The 18,903-nt window shown below is 58.5% G+C and overlaps 2 protein-coding genes across 2 annotated transcripts in view; one reads left to right on the top strand and one right to left on the bottom strand.

Moving 5' to 3' along the window:
* The window catches only part of DNAH10 (dynein axonemal heavy chain 10), a 94,411-nt gene extending 94,050 nt beyond the window's left edge, over window positions 1–361 (top strand). Inside the window, exon 79 of the mRNA XM_053669841.1 lies at window positions 12–361. Within this exon, the coding sequence (XP_053525816.1) occupies window positions 12–158 (147 nt within the window). The 3' untranslated portion in view covers window positions 159–361. The remainder of the gene's footprint in view (window positions 1–11) is intronic.
* Window positions 362–1,085: 724 nt separating this feature from the next.
* Window positions 1,086–18,807, bottom strand: CCDC92 (coiled-coil domain containing 92). The gene is made up of 4 exons (XM_037161088.2): window positions 18,324–18,807; window positions 5,101–5,247; window positions 4,534–4,575; window positions 1,086–2,425 (listed from the first exon to the last, which is right to left on the bottom strand). Exons 2-4 carry the CDS (start codon window positions 5,228–5,230, stop codon window positions 1,653–1,655), a joined length of 945 nt encoding a protein of 314 aa, XP_037016983.2. The 5' UTR covers window positions 5,231–5,247; window positions 18,324–18,807; the 3' UTR covers window positions 1,086–1,652.
* Between the last annotated feature and the right edge of the window lie 96 nt (window positions 18,808–18,903).

The raw sequence follows: 18,903 nt of genomic DNA, 5'->3' as shown, positions 1-18,903 counted from the left end.
TTCCTTCGCAGAACACCTTCCGGACACCCGTCTACACCACCTCCACCCGAAGGAACGCCATGGGCGTCGGCTTGGTCTTTGAGGCCGACCTCTTTACCACAAAGCACATTTCCCACTGGGTGCTGCAAGGGGTGTGCCTCACCTTGAATTCTGATTGACCCTCTGGGCCCAGGGGACCCATGAGGAAGGGCCAAGCCTGCTGCCATTTCTCGGGGCCTCTCAAGAGGCAGCAGGGGGCTGGACAACAATTTTCCTTTCCTTTTAAATCAGCTGTTCTAATTTCTTTCTCTATAAATTAACCTGTATGGGTTTGTTTTTGAAGGTATTTTTTTAAGAATTCAAGAAAAAGTAAACTCCAAAGGACAGCATTTTAAGACGTTGAGTGTTTTACTTTCATTCTCAGGGGAAACACTTGATTGGGCCTAAGGCAGTGTGAGAATTCTGACGTACATTTCCAAAGGTGTGCGTTTGACCATCTCAGTCTGTGGTCTGTTTCGGCAAATGCCTCTTTGGGGCAAGAGCTCACTGCGGGGGGTGTGGGTCGAAGGCCCTGGCTGCTGGGCTGCGTCAGGCCGAGTCAGCCTCAGCCACCTCCCCCTTCCAGAGCCCTGTGGCCCCGCTCCTCTGTCTCAGGCCTGCCCTGTGCAGGTGAGGCTGTTGAGCTTGGTGTTTAATTCCTGTGCAAGCCCCTACCCGAACGGTTTGGGTCTGTGTGGGGTTGGGCGCAGACTCCCAAACTCCAGGACTGGAGGCTCCTGGGTGTCCCTTCCTTCCTCGCACTGCAGGGCCAGCCTGGAGCCTGGGCCCGGCCGACGCCGTGGGGCAGGGCTGAGCACACACAGGGGGCAGGGTAGTCACGGGCAAGAGTGGTTTTTGCCACAACTTCAGAAATGGTAGCTCTGGGCCATGAGAAAGGGGATGCCTCTTTCTGGAAGTGAACCCACAGCCCCCACAGGCCAAGGTCCTGGGTGAACCCACCGTCTGGGTGAGACCGCAGCAGTCACCGGGAGGCCCTGCTACCCTTGTCCCTCCCAGTCATCTCCCTCCCTCTGCTGGCTTAATAAAAGACACAAGACAGAAAGAAGGCAGGTTTAGAAAATAAAGTTTGTTGGGATCTTGAACATTTTGGAGAAAACTAACAAAAAATATGAACACACTTCAGGTGGCGGTGATAGAAGGAGTAACGTCATCTTATTTAGTGCCTGTGACATACAGATACAGCCGCTCGGTCACGGTGTCGCCCTGGGGAGGGTCTGAAGGAGGTTACGGGCTCAGGAGGGAGCAGGGCCGCCCTGCACGGGCAGCCCGGGACACACGCGTGGCTACCTGAGCTCACTGCCGTGAGCAGCGTGCAGCTGCGGCCCTCGCTCCGGCCGAGCACGCGGAGACGTGCGGAGCGGGGCGGAGAAGCAAGCCATTCGGCACGCGGGTGTTTGGCCACGGCGGTTAGTAAACAGGTGTCTGCAGCAGCAGCAGGGACACAATCACGTTTTGGTGTAAGAGCAAGTGGAGTGGGGGGAGTAATCTGTTGACGGGCCGGAAAACAATTTGGCATGCGTGAGAATGAAAGGAAACGGGGGCGGGTGGATGGGCTTTCCCCAGTGGGGGTCACAGTGCGTGGACAGCCAAGGGTGAAGGGCGCCTGGCAGGCCTCACACAGTCCTGTCCGCCCCTGAGTTCTTCCTGACGACTTTGCCTCCCTTCACCTGGTCGACCGCCAGCGTCTCCACCTCCGGCGGGGCCTGCAGCGCGGCCCCGTGGGGGATGCGGTGGGCCACGCCCACGTGGACCTTGTGCTGCTTCTCGCGGGCCGGGCTGTGCTGCTCGCTGGAGCCCCGGTCAGAGGCGATGGGGGGGATGACCAGGGGCCTCTCCTTGACGAGGTGCATCTCGGCGGACTCCCTGGCCAGCAGGAACGGGGTGGGGTCGGGCATGGCATCCACTGGTTCCCGCAGGAGTAGTTTCCGACTCTCGGCCCCCAACCTGTAGACCTCGTCAAATTCCGGGTGCAGGGGGGCAGAGAGGCTCTTCTTCATGCGGCGGCGAGGAGTGTCGGGCAGCTTGTCCCTGGGAGGGGCCGGCTTGTAGCTGGCCACGGGGCTCCCCGACGGGCTACCCTCCGAGGCCCCGCTGGAGCTGAGCAGCCGCCGCTTGGTGGCGTGCAGCTGGGAGGTCAGGTAGGCGATAGTGCCGGCGCGCTGCTCCAGCTCGCCAGACAGCATGTTCAGCTTGTGGCTCTTGACCTTGAGCTCCTCCAGGTACCTCTTCTCCCGCTCCTTGATGGTGTTCTCCAGCACCGCGGTCATGGCGTTCTTCTGCTCCAGCTCCCGCAGCAGCTCCGCGTTCTCCTGCTCCTGGGCCTTCAGCTGGGCCTCCAGCTCCTCGCATCTCCTCTGCAGTTCGCTGCTCCTGGAAGGGGCGTCTCCTGGGAGCACAAGCAGGGGCACCAGGCTGAGAACCCAGCGCAGAGGCAGGTGGCCTGGGCGTGGGGGCCCTGCTCCCACCGGGGGTCAGCGGTCGGCTCCTACAGGGCAGGGTGCTGGGGGCCTTCAGAGCCTGGGCAGCTCTCAGTTTATTGTATAAAAGAAGGCCCCCAAATTTAAGGACTGCTGAAGCTAAAATGTGTACTTTCAGAGTTTTCGGCGTTTCACCAGATACTCAAGACTGAACTGCAGCAGACCCGTCTGCAAGCCTGGGCGAGGCGGCCTCAGTGCCTGCTCCGTTCAAGTCACCATTCCTGAAGCCTGCTGTAAAAATTCTCCACATCTGACGCACAAAAACTGAAGTTGCAGAGGGCACAGATGTCCAGCTGCCACCTCTCCTCTGACACGGTCCCCTCTCACATTGTCTCTCAGGGTGTGGCATCCCTGCGACTGTGCCCGGGCACCTGTGACTTCTGCTGCCACTAACCTGACCTTTCAGCGCCCCCCCCCCCCCCCGCTGGGTGCAGGCCGATCTGCGAGGCTGAGTGGGGTCTGCGGAGGCAGGAGGCCTGGCCCTCGGCACAGCTCTCAGATGGGGAGGCCAGTCCGAGTTGTCAGTGCCGCCAGGGCCCCAGGAGGGAGCCTGTGCCGGTCCCTCCTCCCCCATACTCTGGAGCAGCTCTGCCAAGAGCCAGCACCCTGTTCTGACGGTTTTTCACTCTTTCATAGGAATGTCCCCATCCTTCTCTGCACACACATCCTTTCTAGAAGTTTGTCTCTCCCCACGAAAGCTGTGTGTGCACTGAGCCATGGCAGCGGCTACTCTCCACCAGCTAAGGTAGCATCTGCTGAGCCCGCCTGAGCTGTCGGTCACAGGCACTTGGAACACAGACTCCCCGGTCCCAGCCCGGACTCCTGCAAGCAGAGCCTCCATGGGAGAACCCAGGACTCTCGTGCTTCCCACCCATGTCCCCGGAGCTGCGTGGGATGGGTGGGTGCTTCGGGGGCTAATGCAGAGCAGTGGGTTTTACCCCCAGGAGCACACAGCCCCCTTAAGGGCGCCCATGAGGCTTCCACTGCCATCACCAGACACGCCGTACCCATCGGTGCCACAAGCCCCTGCCGCTCACAAGGAGCCAGAGCTGGTGAGAAGGTGGCCTAGGACTTAGGGCTGAGAAGAAGCCTGGGCCAACAGGGGACAGGACGTGAGGGTACCCTGACTTCTTTGGCTCAATGACAAGGGTGTAGGCTGGGGTCTTTGACGGTGTGTCCTGTCCTCCTGAGTCCCTGGGGTCCAGTTCCCAGCCCAGGGCTCCGGAGGGTGCGCCCGCACCTCCTCTCCCACGGCACACACAGAGGCGTCTCAGCTCTGAAAGGCACACCCAGGAGACTGAGGCACAGAGGGCGCGCACGGCCAGCCGAGCACCTGGCGTGCGCTAAGCCTTGTGGAGGTGGCCCATGACCTGGACAAGCACCCAGGCCCCCTCACGAGCAATAGCTGCCACCGACTCCTGTGTGGGCACTGCGCTTTCCGAATCCCCACCTGCCCCCGGGAGCCAACTCTTCCTGACAGGCCGCAGAGGCCCGGGCTCACCGCCGCTCCCTGGCTGCCCCCCTGGCTGGTGTCTTGGGGGGCCTAAGGACTCCAGTGGGGGGAAGGGTTCCCGGGACTAGGGTCTAAAGGAAGATGCTTAGTGACATTTGGGGGCCACCCAGCAATTTGACCACCCCTCCACCAGTGTTTAGCAACCACGGCACCGCCCTGTGCTGCGTGAGAGGCTGGGGGAGGGCCCTAGGACCCCGCTCCTCCTCTTTCTCTCTGATCTAAGTGGCAGTTATTTCTGAGTGACAGAAGGAACGTGTTCACTGTAGACAAGCAGTATGTCTAGCATCGTGGGAGAGGCACTGCCCGTGCGGGCGTCCACCAGGAGGAACCGGGAGCACTCCCGCCGCCACCTCCCTGCCCCTCGAACCTCTCTCCCACCGTCTGCTGGGCTCCGCCCCATGCTCATCTCCGCACAGCGAGTGCGCCTTCTCCCCAGTGAGAGCCAGCCGCCCGCACAGGCTGGGGCGGAGCAGTGCCATGAACGCTCCGGGAGGGCGGGCCTACCTGTCTGTTCCGAACTTTTGAGTGTCAGCTCGTAAGTCAGATCTGAAAAGGAAGCATAGGCATCAGCTCTGTGAGGTCGTGGTGCATTTCAAAGGCCTCGCCAGCTCTGAAGACAAGGAACCCATCAGCCGGTGAGCCCTGCCCAGGGCAGGGCGAGAGGCAAGCGTGCGAGCGGCGGAAACCAGCGGCAGCCCCGTCCTCACCGGGCGGGGTTCAGAGGGACCCTCCTTTCCCCTCGTGCGCACCCCAGCACCCACCCCAGCACGCAGCTCGCTCTGCTGCAGCACTCCACTTCGGTCGGCGGTTCCAAAACCCGCTGCCAATTCTAACCACCTTGTCTCCATGTCTTGTTTGCACTGTGCCAAGGAAGGGCGTTACGGCTTTCTCCATGCACGCCCGTCAGGCAGAGGGTGAGACCTGTCATGCACATGGTCTCTGTGACAGTGGGTGCTCCGCATCAGAGAGCAGCAAGCACCTCCCACCCCCACCCCTGGCCTGGGGGGCCGGCCACACGTGGAGCTGCCCTGGAGACAGACCCCGCTCTGCGGGGCGGCGTGGCAAGGGCACCTGTGCAGTGCTGCTGCAGCCGCCGGATCTCGGCGTGCAGGCCCTTAAGTGTGCCGGCGTGCTCCCGCTGCAGGAACAGGAGGTTCTTCTGCGCGCTGTGCAGCTGGTTCTCCAGGTTTGCGGTGGCCATGCTGGCATCCAGGTGACCTGCAGGAAAACACAACCTGGTCGCTGTCCCTGGCAATAAGGTCAAAGGGAGGAGGACGCCGCCCCCTGCCGCTGCCCTCGTTGGCTTTGCAGGGCCTTGGGCAATGGCTCCGGTGCAGATGGACACAGTAGATCCAGGGCCCCCCGACTCCAAATCCTGGCCTCCGCTGGCCACTAGGTCTGAGAGAGCAGAAGAACCCCTCCCGAAGGACTTCCCTGACCAGGCGAGAGCCGACTGCCTCCCCACGGAAAGCTGCGCGCCCAGGGTGCGGGTGAGCGTGCCCTCAGTTGGCCAAAGGCGGGAGTCGGAGGAATAAGCGGGTGGGGCCCGGAGGAAAGTTCTGGATTTCACAGAGCTGAGCCCCCCACTCCTCGGGAACTGCCTGAGAAGCACCTCACAGGGCTGCGGGGGGATGCAGGAGTCTGGAGGCTGTCCCTGACCCTGACCCCCGCTCCTCCTTGTGGCCTCAGTCACCCACCGGCAGCTGCTGTCTCAGCCTGAGACTCTACCTCTCCTGCAATTCAAGGAACGCGGCGAAGCCCGTGCACTGTGAGGAAGGGCCACCGAAGGAGTTCCAGACGCCTTGCTAGCAGCAAAGAATACGCGGGCCGAAAAGCAGATCTTATGAACCATTCTTCTATGAACGATTCTTGTAAACACAGGGCCTTGGAGTGCACTTTCCCAATCCGCTGTGGCAGAACCCACTCGAGAGGAAACACCTCAAGGGCTTTCACGGCACCACACCCGTGTGGCGTGGCTCTGGAAACTCCTGCACACCAGTCTGTCGCCATGCTGGTGACACCCATCACACTCCTGCTACTGGAAAATCGAGGACATACTTAAACTCCAGCTCTGGAGCTAAGAATAGTCATAACTGCAACCTCCACGCACCCACTCCCGGCCTGTCCCCCACTGTGTCCCACCCTAGCCCTGCAAGGCGTTGGGCACACGGGAGGCCCACAGCCAGCACCTGCTGGACCAGGCATCCCAGGGGCCGACCTGCCTGTGCGCGTGGCACTGGAGAACGTCCGTTCCCACGGGCTCCCTCCTCACATCCCAGGCCCGCCTCGCTGAAAGCAAGCTTGATGCCCTGAGGTTCCGTAAGCCTCGTCCAGCACCAACGGTGACAACGCGCCCATCCCTGCTTCTCATCTGCCACGTGAGCAGGAAGGGAGAAAAGCGCCTGTGGCCTCAGCGGCCGCCCGTTCCAGCACGGCGCGGCATTCAGTTCCACCTGTCCCAACGGAAACGCGACCAGGTGTGTGTTCTCGCTCTGACTGCCCCCGCGGGTCAGTGATGGTCGGGTGGATTCGGCCTGTAATTCGCTCACTCACTGTCGTCACCACAGAAATGAAAACAGGTCTGACGTGCCCCTGTCACGGGCAGCCATCTCGGGGGGCAGCAGCCAGGGAACAGGAACTAGCTGGTTCCTCGTCCTGTAAAGCGGGGTGTGCACCGCCAGCTCCGTGGGGCGCTCCAACAAGGTTGGCCCAAGGGCTACACCGGCCACTGGCCACCGGCCGCCCCGCCAGCCACCCTCAGTGCTGACTTGAAAGGCCCGAGACCCGAGTGCCAACTCTCCAGGGCGTGCTCCAGCTGAACCCGGCCTCTTGTCCCCTTGGACACACTGCCCACGGCTGCAGATCCCGGGGCTGAGTCAGCAGCGAGGCCGTTCTGGGCCACCAGAAGTGGCTCTGGGGTTCCAGTGGGGAGGGACCCCATCCAGACTCACTGCTTTCCCTTTTAGACACACCCCTTTAACGTCTCCCCTAACCATGCGCACAGGTCTGGGCTACGTTTCCGTTTTCAAACACAGCTCTGACCATGTCACAGCCCTTGGATGCTCTTGGGACCGGACCTGACATTCCTGGAGGCCACGCCTGCCCTCCCGGGCCGGGGCCCAGTCCGGCCCCCAACCCCCAGGCGCTCCTTCAGTGTGGCTGTCCTCTCACCCTGGCACCTGCCACAGCCCTTCCAATGTGGCTTCTGCACACCTGCTCCTCCATCTGGAGTGTCTGTGGCAAACCACCCGGCCCCTGCCTAGTTAACTGCCATGCTTCCTGCACACCTGGGCTCACGCATTACGTCCGGACTTCAGGTAACTTTCAGCTGCCCCTCACTGTGCCGCGTGGAGGTCACAACAAGCACTGCATGCGCTGCTCAGAAAGCCCGGCCGCAGCACGCCGTTCTGGACCTGCCAGAAGCAACATGCCGACGCACCCCTGGGCTGCATTTCTTCGGCCGAGAGAAATGGAATGACTTCGACAGGGAAGGCTCTCACCTCTCGAAATGGGAAGTGTCTCTGTTCTTGTGCAATCAAAGGCAGACTGACTTTTGCTGCACACAAAGCCCGTGGAAGTAGGGTAATAATTTTAGTATCTGAAAAAATAGCGCATAGCACCCACGTGGTAGCTGTGAATTAGTTATAAGCAGCTATTTTAGACAGCAGCCATGAATAAGTTATGACCCATGCACATGCAGCCCTCTCATGCGGGAACCACCAGCACAGCTGGGGCCTGCTGGCCTCTCTCTGCGCCTTCTGCCAGCTCCACGGCCGAGGGGACAGCCCGGCCCTCAAGGCGGCAGCATCTCAGCCCTTCCTGCACAGGGACCTTGGAGGCTTTTTCATGGGAAACTGCTGCACTGCTCTGGCGCCCGGCAGCGGAGGCTGTGCCATTGAGAAAGTGAAGGTTGGCCAGGGGACGGAGGCAGCAGCGTGGTGGTGACCTGTGTGCGGAGAGATGGCTCCTGGCAGGGAGACGGTTCCCAGCAGACTCATGGATTTGGAAATGCTGAGTGTGGAAGAAACATCTGCGTCAGCGATGCCAATGCCTCTCATGTCAGGACGAGGAACGGAGGCCGAGGCTTTGCCCAGCACGACGGGATCAGAGGTGACAGAGCAGCAGGGCCCTGGGGTCGGACTGTGTCCAGGGTTAAATGCCACCTCGTCACCTAGGTCAGGCTCTCTAACTCGCAGGGTTGTTGCAAGCGCTGAACGCAATCCCTGACAACGCCTGGCACAGAGTAAGTGCCCGACAGACGTTAGCTGTGCCGTTTCACGTGACCGCTGGCCAATAGTCACGTCAACACACCTCCGCCAGGCTTCCTTAGTCGCGCACACCACGGTATTTCCCGGACGTCCTCTAAGTGTGGAATGAACTGTATTCCAGTTGCTTCTAAGGAGCAAACAAAAGCAACCACACTTTCTGCTGGCCCTTGGCTTCCACTGCCCCCGGAGAGGAGCCACTCGGGGAAGCGGAGCGAGTCGGGCTGGGCGAGGTGCCCCAGGGGACGGCGGACGGCGAAACCTACTTCTTACTCTGGGACAATCTGTAACACTTTACAAGACGCTAAGAAAGGTCCAGGCTAACTAGGCCATTGACTCTAAACCCGAGATTGCAGTCCGTAGAAGAAGAGAAACTTGTGTCTGAAACATATTCTGAGCTCACAGCGATCCTGGTTAGAGACACTGTCTACAGCTGGAGGCACCCACAACTTCTCTTTGCACCCGCATTTAACAAATTCAACTAGTAGGTTATTTGGGAATCCCCAGTAATTATGGAATCAAGAAAAGGACTCATTTCAAGAAACTGTAAGTATTCAACAATCACTGCAGAAACTTTTGGTAAAAATAACAAGTGCCATGATGAAGTGGAATACCACATTTTTGTATACGTAAGTAGACTTAAAGATCTAGAAGGATCTACAACAAAGCATTATACACCTCTATATCTAGATGGTGAATTGTGGGAGATTTTTACTTTATAAAAATTCTGTTTTGGTTCAACCTAAATCTCTGTGGTGTTGAACATATATTGCTTTATGGTCAGGAAAAAAATTATAAAGCAATCTCTCTCAGAAAAGATAATCACCAACTGTCCACTGGCCAAGCCAGACCTGTGTTTCAGTCGTACTGTTCCGGGTAGTCCTGGAATTGTGGCTAGAACTGTGAGTAGTTTAGCAGAACCAAGAAGAATGAACAGAAGGGCCGCTTTTACAAAGTCACAATTCAGTGTCCCCAAGACATGCAGAAGATGGTGACGCCACCTGAGTGTTCCCGATGCGCACACACTGCGAGTTCCTGCAGTTCCCTGAGCTTGGCCGCCATCTCGGGACGCTGACGGCCATTTCCCTCTGGAGGGGTGTCAGCCTCGCCTCAGAGCGGTAACGGGCGCGGCCGGAGGGACCGGCAACGAGACGCGGAAATGCCGTCAGGCAGTCTGGGAGGCCGGCAGCCCCTGGGGCCGGCACGATGGGTTTGAATCATCTCCGATTCCGAGTTTCTATTGGCTCCTGTTTAAAAACCACATGAAGTGTCTGTACACCGGGGGGGGGGGGGAGGCTCAGCCCCTCCAGGTGAAAAGTCCCCGGGGAGGAAGCAAGTCTGTGTTGTGCGTTGTCTGAAAGCGCCTCACGGTGGGCGATGCCGGAGCTCCCCTGGTCTGGAATTGCGGGGCCCCTCCGGAAGCACCCCAGGCCACCTGGAAAATGGGGTGACTTACCAGCCACCGTGCCCACACCCTGGGCAGACCCTGCCCTCGAAGGCCAGGCCCCAGTGCCTGTCTCCTGACAGGGAGGGGCTGCTGCCCAGGCCCGATGCAGACCCCAGGCGGCTGCGCACTTTGTCCCGAGGGGAAAGGCTTGGGAGCTTCTGCCGGGGAAGGGGTTGGTGCCGGGCTGGAGGGGCAGTGACGGCCCTTCCCACTGCCCGTCCTCCCCCTGCCCTTTCTGGCGGCCCTGGGATGACCGCCTCCAGGGACCACCCCCACAGCCTCCTTCCTTCCTTTCATAAGCTAGAGCTGGAAACATTTACAGCTAAAGAGAGACGTGGTTGTGAACCACTAACGAGCTTCTCACTCACCCTGCTGATGCTGAGCCAACACTTTTGGGACCCAAAGCTCACAGCTCACCCCACAAACGGTTCTACCTCCGACGTTCCCCTCTACATGGAAGGGAAGCGAGAGGCTCCACCTGACAGTGATCACTGCGGGTTTCACTGGCTCCCGGTGGGGGGGGGGGGGAGTGAGGACAGAGGGGCCCGGAGGCTGAGCCGTCTCTACCCACAGACCCGACGGGTGGCCCTCCCCGGTCTCTGGGCTGGGCGAGCACCACCTAAACTGTTCCCTGGGCTGAGAGCTCGAGGAGTTCACCTGCTTTAAAAGCATCTGCGCCATGGCTTGCCGGAACCATCTTGACTGATTTCACCCGGAGGGCTCCGGTCACCCTTCTTATGGGCCTACTCACAGCACAGGCTTTGAGGAAAGGACTGCGGTGCTGAGGCGGATGCGCGCCGATTTTGCCCCACTCTCCTGTTTCACGGGCACTAACAGGACAGTCAGAGAGACCCTCCTCGGGCGTCCGAGCTGCGTCTCTCCCACTGGGAAGGGAGACACCACCCTGGTGAAAGGCTCAGACGAGCCCCGCCCAGCCCCAGCACCCTGGACGGCGCTGCAGCTCACCAGGCCACCTCCTGTCACGTGTCGTCTCCGAAACAGGCCCCACTAGTTTTTCAGCTCCCCATGTCAGGAGAGCTGAATCGGAAGACCCTGGAGGTCCTCGGAACGACCGAAACAGCCCAACTGCTGCCTGCCCGGCGACCGGGGCCACCGTGGCTGGACGTGTCATTCAGTCCTTACGTGTGTTGGTGGGACTAACCCTGCTTCTCATCAGACATTTCTGCGGAATAACAGCCTGAGTACCAATACTTTTTAAGGGCAGTAAACTCTTTCTTCGAAGCGGCATTCACCTAGATCTTCACTGCCTGGAACTGTGTTTTGCCTGCTTCAGCATGTCCACCCAAGGCTGCCTGACCCTCGGATCTCCCATCTAGTGGTCTGGTGGCCCAATTCGGACGACCCGCCCGCGTCACTGCCTGTCCCACGAACCTGCGGTGCCTTCAGGCTCCTCTGATGATGGCGTCTCGGCTGACTCCCTGCAGCCCTCTCCGCTCACAGGGCCTCTTTATGACTCGGGAGTCCCGGAACTCCCAGAGTCCCGCATTCTCCTCCTTCAGGACGCCGCACACTGAGTGTCGAGGGAGAGGGGAAGCTCTGCACAACACTCCCTTAAGGAGGTTTATGGCAGACCCCGCATGCCGAGACCTGGGTGAAGGGGGCGCGTGCGAGGCGTGCGGGTGCTGTGCGCGGTTTTCAGAGCTCTCTGTGGAGACCAGATTTGGACCAGGTCCAACGGGCCACTGGTATGTCACCCAACAAAAAGAAAGGAAAACAAAGCAAAAGAAAAGGGTGGACAAATGTATTTCCTGCGGCATCTGTCGGCGGTGGGAGGAGAGAGCGGGAGAACCCGGGCGAGCGGACAGAGGCGCCGGAACCCAAGGTACGTCGCAGTGCGGGACACAGTCTGTCCAGCCTTGCCCTCACTTCACCCTGCGAGAGGTCCCCATTTCCCACTGGGACCTCCGTCACTTTCCCGTTTGTTTGTGGCCTCCGTTTCGTTTCCTCATTTGTGATCTGGATCTGCCACCACGGGACCAGCTGTACCCTCGGTCCGTGCCACACTCCCGGGCATTTTGGTAGAGGGTTCCACGTTTCGGCTTCCCGTGGGGGGCCGAGCCCAGAACTGCGCCGCTGCCACGGCGACTGCGCCGCGCAGAGCGCTCCGCACACGTCTCCTCGGCTCCCCAACACCCCGGGGCGGGGACTGCCGTGGCCGGGTCTTACTCAGTGCTACACTGCCGTTCTCGTCTCGCTGTCGCATCTCACGCCTTCACGGAGTTATCACTACCTGATGTCGAGTCAGTGGTTCACCTTACATTCCCAGAGTGCCAAGAAGGTGGGGGACAGCTGTCCTAGCAATGGGAGCTGGCCCTTCGAGAGAGGGCTCTCTCTGGGTGAGAACTAGCGGCGCTCCCACCCGCTCTCTGCTCTGGCGGCCACCCCGCCCCCATCGGAGTTGCGCTGGTGAGTGTGTGTGTGTGTGGGGGGGAGGGATGGCCGGAATGAAATCAGGCTTCATTTCTATGGGAAGGAGAGTGGCCTTGCTTGGGACATTCTGGAGTTTGTGACACAGGATCTTTCTTCCTGGGTGCAGCTGACACCCGGAAAAGCCACCTCTGTTGTGAGCGGACTGTGTAAAGTCTCAGTGCAGAGCTGTGGCACAGGTGCTGCTCCAGGCGTGACCTCGGGGAAACCAAGGGCTCCGTTCTCACTGTAGGACCTTTGCAGCGAGGTCAGAAATGCAGGAATTAGGGAAACGCTCTAATGAGCGTGGATGATGCTTTTCTTGGTCCGCGATGAAAAGAGAAAAACAAGGACGATGCAGCGAGTTTTCTGCAGAGCTAGCTTTTATTCCACCTAAAGGAGAATCCTTTATTTTCATTTTCGAACTTCCCAGTTAAAGAACGTGGCGTTCCAAGCGTTCTAGAACCCTCGGAACCTCTGGCATTGCCAAGAGACTACAGTGATGGCCGTGAGCTTAACACCATCATCGATTTTTAAAAATCTGTTGATGTTTACAAGGCCTATTACGATAGGCTGGGCAGCCAAACTCCTCTTAAACATGCACCAGGGGGACGAGATCAAGAGGGCGAATGTTCCAAGTGCACACCGCGCACTCGGTCAGGCCTCTCCGCACCGACCGTATTCAAGTGACAAGACGCGGCCATGAGAGCACAGAGATGGGCCCGTGAGGACGCCCTGGGGAGGTCTGTGCAGCACGGCCCACTGCTGCACCCGAGGCTCCTCCTCCCTCACCTGCCCGTCTCCCTTGGAGGCGTGGAAATCCCCGGCAGGCAGGGACCATGTCCTGATCCTTCTGGCACAGAGGAGGCATGTGAGACTCCCGGTTACCACCCCCCACCCCCCAGTGGCAGAACCTGACCTTGCTGGCTGAAGCCGTGTCCTGTCACTGGGGGCAATGACAGGGTGTCAGCGCACTGCACTCTCAGGTGCCGGACGCCTGGGCCGCTGGGCTCACGTTTGGGGTCTCCAGTGCACACAGCCCCACCCCTTCCTGTGGGGACTGGACAGTTCCATGGGCTGCTTATGTCATTGTGCCCAGCACTCCCGGCTGCGAGACGCCAGCCTCACCCAAGAACATTGCCAACTTCCCTCCGCTTCCCTCTATGGCCAAGGGGTGGGTACTCGGCTTCCACCCGCGTGTCAGGCTCGTGCTGACCGCCCGCAGAGGGTGGTCCTGGTGGCCCAGAGCTGCCTCGGAACGGCACTCTCCTTGAACCGCAGCCCACGGGGGTGGCAGGGGTGGTGGGGGGCAGGATCCACCGAGTTCTGGAATGCGTGATGGTCCAGCACTACTCACGGTGCCGCCCCACGACCGTGGACGAGACTCGAGGCAGCTCTGGACAGCACTCCACACAGCTGCCTCCGAGAAGGCCTCGCCCCCGGCTTTCTTCATGCGGACGTAAGCTTTCCCCTCATCTCCCCTAAAAACACAAAGCCAAACACACCTGCGGCTGTCCTCCAGCAACAAAGTCAGGCCCCGCCCCTCTCTGAACCATCTGAGCGCCGCACCTCACAGACCCATGACCTCTGCAGCCAGACACGGACCCGCCGCACTCACAGACCACCACGCAGGGCCCAGGACAGCAGACCCACCACCGTCACACAGCGTGGCTCCCCCTCCCCGGACTCGTGCCTGCAGGTACTTTCTGGTTTGGTCACCACGACCAACCCAAGAGGTAAAGATGACCAGGACGGAGGACAAAGGCCAGCTGCTCCTCCAAACGGATGGGCCATTCCTTAAAGCCCTGCCACGCTCCTGTCCGTGGGAATGTCAGCGTGGAAAATAACAGACCTTTCTTCATTTGCTCATCGCCACACACCACCAAAGGTGGCCTCTTCAGGCGACCACGGCACCATTCGTAGGTAAGATGTGCAACTTTTAGTACTGTAGCCGCACTGGGAACTACAGTCTATGGGCACCAGCAGTGTGCAGGAGTGTCACTGAAGGAAGGGACCGAAAGGGTGCTTCAGGAGCCTCTTCCCTGCACAGGAAGTCAGAGGCCACGGGGTGCACGTAGAAATGGGTAGGGAAGGAAATCCGAAGAGTTAAGGGTAATGTGCCTTCTGCAGGTCTGAACTTAACATCTCCAGTGTTACCAAGGAGGCACTAAAGATAAAAATGGCAGCTGTGGAGTATTATTTACCTGCTTCAGACGCCGTTTACTGAACGTGTTCTGCCTTTTCGGTCTCCCGTAGCGTGAGCCTTAAGCACCTCGGGCTCACGTGCTGGTGCCAACACCAGAAGTGCACCGCTCAGCCTTGAGCACTCGGCTCCTGGACGAGCCGTGGGGAGGAGGAGGACACTGACTCGCCCGCCCTTGCAGCTCTAGAAGAGCAGACGCATCAGGAGGTCATTTCTGACGAGGTGGAGACTGGGAATGGTCACTGACATACCGCTCTCAGCCTGCCCTCCCGTGTGCAGACACGCACGAAACACAGACCCCAGCTGCCGGTGAACAATGTCCCCAGAGACCACAGCCCAGGGCTGTGAGACGGAACCTTCAGCCTCTCAAAAGGCTGCTGACTGACCGGCCCCCTTACTTGAGAATCGGCCGCTCTGGTCACAGCAGTCAGAGCGGCATCTCTGGCTTCCTGAAGGATAAGTAAGTACTTGTACGGAGTTCTTTTCTTTTTTGGTTGGCCAGAAGAACTTGGTATTCTTATCTTTTCCTTCATGCGTGGTACAACTAATGATGTGTTTCTTGTTCAAACTGAGTCTGAGAGTCCTTGTCTCACTGACATTGGTGCACCCAAACTCACAGGGCGGGCAGCGTGAGAAAAACATGTGACAAACCGTCTGCTGGAGCCCGGGGGGGGGGGGCAAACACAAGGCCAGAGGGTGCACCCAGCTTCCACCTTGTTGTATCAGCCCCGCACCTGGTTTCCACCTGGTGAGAGCAGAGCTCTCATTCACTGCTAGGGAGTGGTTACATTTACACGGTCCTAAAATTACATTTGGCCCTTTGAAGGCAACCATGAGGCTGATGTGGCCCCCCCCAGTGAAAATGAGTCTGACGCCCCTGGCTTAAAGAATAAGAATGACTATTCGTCAAAGGGTTTTTAAAAAGGTAAGTGCGTTAATTCAGATTTTTTCCTGACTTCTTCCCAAATCAGACAAACCAGATGCTGCCCACTTAAATCCTGTGCAGAGCGAGGGAGGTCTGGTCTTCCCAGGGAGTGGCCAGCTCCGGGGCAGATGGCACCCTGACTGCCCCGCCCCCACTAACATGCGGATCAGGACGGTCCGATCATCACTCCTATTGATGACACATTACCAGTCCCTGAGGGAATTGGCTCAGTGCAACTGGGCATGCCTTTCTCTTCCTCAGATGCAGAGCCCCACCCCACCAATCTCCCAGCTCTGTTCTCATACATTTGAAACATCAGGCAGACACACTGAACAAGTCCAGTGCACCCTATGTAGGCGGAGTGCCGGGCTCTTCACTGTGAAATTTGAGTCACGTTTGAGTGATAAAATAAACAGAAACTGAAATGCGGGGTGAGCCCTTAATCAGTACCTTTTAAAAGGTAACTTCAGCTAAGAAAAAAGTGCATTCACCCTCACAACCTTCCGGCTCTCAAAGGCAAGGCTGATGTTCCGTTTTTAAACAGCCTCATGGAAAACTCTTCTGTTTGTCTTCATGGCAAAGGGTCACTTTCCTCTCAACTCGGTGTTTGTTATATAAAACAAAAGCCACAGAGAGAAATACAAACGCGTGTAATTAAAAAGTCTTTTCAAGCAAAACACTGAATGTGAGAGCACTTGAGCACCTGAGAACTCCATTCAAATGCAAAGTGGGGTCAGGACCCTCTCTGATCCCAGGCTGGTCTTTCCCCTGGGAAAACCTTCCCAGGGCTCCGCTAGGTGTGTGAGGATGCCGTTACACCCCCAACCCCAAGAGCCAGCATAAGACATGAGCGAACCCCAATGCGCCCCAAGCTGGTTCCAGCAGGACTCCCGGGCGCCCTCTCAGAAGTCCCCTCTGACGGCAGGGCGCTGCCTGGAGAAGCCACTCCTGCGCAGCAGCTGGTTCTCCCAGCAGCCCCGCGGGGAGAGCACAGCCCGTTCTTCCCGGGGCTAGACGTTCTCATCAGAAGCAACTTTTGCTTGTCTGTGAAAGTGAAGTCTGTCTCTCTGCGAGGACTAATCCCCTTCTCTGCTTGGAAGGTACTGCAAATACCGAATCCCTTTGCCGCAGGTTGGACCATGACTACTTGAAGACAATAGGACACATTCCCTTCCCTGCTCAAACCTTCTCCAGGTCTTCACAGAAGCTGCAGGTGTGAAAACTGGTGTCATTACCTGCGCCTGCCTAACCAGGCTGCATGTCAACCTGAGCCAGACACTTCCTACACCCACGGTGTGTGAAGTGCACACAGGCGCACAGCGGCCTCCTTAAAGCAATTCAGTTCAGTGGACATTAGTCATGTCTTAGCTAATAAATATGTGTCCACTATGTATTAGGAACTGTCAATGGCTGACGTTGTTCCAGAAAAGAGAAAATGCTTTGTGAAGTAAACATATTTCTTAAAAACATCTTGTTGCAAATGTACTCCACCAAGTAATGATGAAGATAAAATCATTTTAACCAGCAAATAACAAATGGAGTTAAAAACTGAATGATTTTCTATTGTAAGCAAAAGAATTCATTTGTTTTTTAAAAAAGAATTAACAATAAAAATATCTAATTTCCAAGAAACTTGTTTATTGGATTGATGTATTTACATGTGCTACGGTAAAAATCTGATTCAGGTAACTGTTCTGTACTTTAGGTTTTAGGCATAACTGAACTAAATTTGCTGAGTAATTAAGATGCAGAGAAATCATAGAAACTTTTTAAGGTATTCCAGTAATGTATATAAACACACATAAACATATGTATATACCTACCACAAGCCTTAAAACCTATAAAAAATGTTTCACATAAAATGAACGTTAGCCAAAATAAACACATAAATTAAAAAATGTCTTGGGAGGTGAATGTTAGCATCTTTTTCCTTACAATTCAACGGCAAGAAAATGCAGGCCAATTCCAGGGTATACAAAAAAAAAAAATCACTTGATGAAATAATGGCAATGCTCTTTAAATAAAATTTGAACTTAAAAGTCTTAAAACCCGGCAATTCTAGCATGAACACTCTTACAGGTAGGTTTCCGGAAATGCGTAACGTAATTAAAGTATTCCAGCCCAGCAGCTGTGTGTTGTTTCGAGACCGATGACTACAGCCTAAATTCCGGAGCATCTCATCTCCATCATCGCAACAGATCACAACTGCTAAGGGCCAAAGCGTGAAAGGGAACCGCAGGGTCGGCACTGAAACGTAACTCCGGTAAACGAGGGCGGCGGCTCACTGCAGCCCCCGCCGGGAGCTCCGCCGCCTGTTCGCCTGGTGCTCAGTTTCACGAATCACAAACGAGGCGTTTTTTAGAGTAAATTAAGGCCCCCACCAAAGCTGCAGGGAAGGGCCGTAAGGTAGAGTACTTACGTACAGGGCTACCAGGTCGGGAGATAATGCAACTTACCAGGGAAGGTCTCTAAGGTCCCCGGGGTGAAAACGCACCTCAAAGGGCGGTGTGGATTCAGACGGCCTCCTCCCCACAGCGCGCTAGACAAAGCGGGGCCCGGCCCTCGGCGCTCCCCGGGCCCCTGCAATGCGGATCCCTCGCCCTACCATCCCACCCCGGCCTGGCAGGACAGCTCTGCTGGCCTCCCCTGCCCCGTCCGATTGGCCCAGGCGCGCGGTGCGTACGGTCCGCAGCCTGGACCGGAGCCCTGGCAAGGGCATCCCCTGACGCGTAACCGGCTGCAAGACCCTGCAGGCAGCCAGCGCGGGGTTCGCGGCGCCTCACTTTTCTTTTGCCCTCCTTCCCAGCACTTCGTTGGCCCCCCAAGTTGTTTCCGCTAGGGGACACCCTTCCCCACCCTGGAGCCCCCGGGCTAGGATGTGGGAACCCCCCACCCCCTGCCGCGAGGTTGTAACAATCTCCGTGAATGCTTGTCCTGACAGGTGCCCTCGCCGCCCACAGAGCCTCCCCGCAGGTAACTGCCAGGTGAGCGGGGCTGGACTGGGTCACACCTCGGGCCCCGCCTCACCTGCGGGCGCGGCCGTCGCGGTCCTTCAGGCGACTCCCCCCTCGGCTCTGTCCTCCGGGCGGGTGGCAGCGAAGGCCGGCGGCCCATGGGCGGGGCGGCGGGCGGGGCTGGCTCCCGGCTCCGGCCCTGCCCCGACCGGGCCGCCAAGCGAGGTCAGTGGGCGCCGCCCGCCGAGCGCATCTCGCCGGCTCCCACCCGAGCGTTCGCCGCTGTGCACGCTGGGAGCTGGGGCCGGGGCGGCGAGGCCTGGCTGCGCTGACGGGGCGGGCGGCGGAGGCGCCGGCGCGGCGGCGGGTCTGTGTCTGCGGGGTGGGGCGGGGGAGGACGATCGATACTCACTGGACGCGGAGGGGGCGACGCCCCCCTCCCGCTGCAGCGGCGGGGCAGGGGACCGCACAGAGGGGAGGGAGGGTACGGCGGGTGGGACGCAGGCGCACAGCTCAGGTGCGGCCGCACTGCGGTTGCCCTAGGTAACGTGGGCTCGGGCTGGGCGGGGTGAGGAGGAGCCAGGCCCGTGAGCGGGAGCGCGCGCGCTGGTCGCGGGGTGGGGGTGTGACGGGTGGGTACTCGGGACCAGCCT

Source organism: Artibeus jamaicensis, unplaced genomic scaffold (genome assembly GCF_021234435.1).
Source record: "Artibeus jamaicensis isolate MK-2021 breed Jamaican fruit bat unplaced genomic scaffold, CSHL_Jam_final contig_525, whole genome shotgun sequence".
Taxonomy (NCBI): Eukaryota; Metazoa; Chordata; class Mammalia; order Chiroptera; family Phyllostomidae; genus Artibeus; species Artibeus jamaicensis.
Note: the sequence above shows the minus strand (reverse complement) of the source record. Positions and strands in the feature narration are given on the sequence as shown.

What these genes read in the sequence shown, in the direction of transcription:
- CCDC92 (XM_037161088.2), bottom strand. Translation starts at nt 5,230, where the DNA reads ATGGCCACCGCAAACCTGGAGAACCAGCTGCACAGCGCGCAGAAGAAC. An exon ending in GCTGCAGCAGCACTGCACAG is followed by an intron (nt 4,576 to 5,100) that starts GTGCCCTTGCCA and finishes CTTCCTTTTCAG; the next exon opens with ATCTGACTTACGAGCTGACA. An exon ending in CAAAAGTTCGGAACAGACAG is followed by an intron (nt 2,426 to 4,533) that starts GTAGGCCCGCCC and finishes TTGTGCTCCCAG; the next exon opens with GAGACGCCCCTTCCAGGAGC.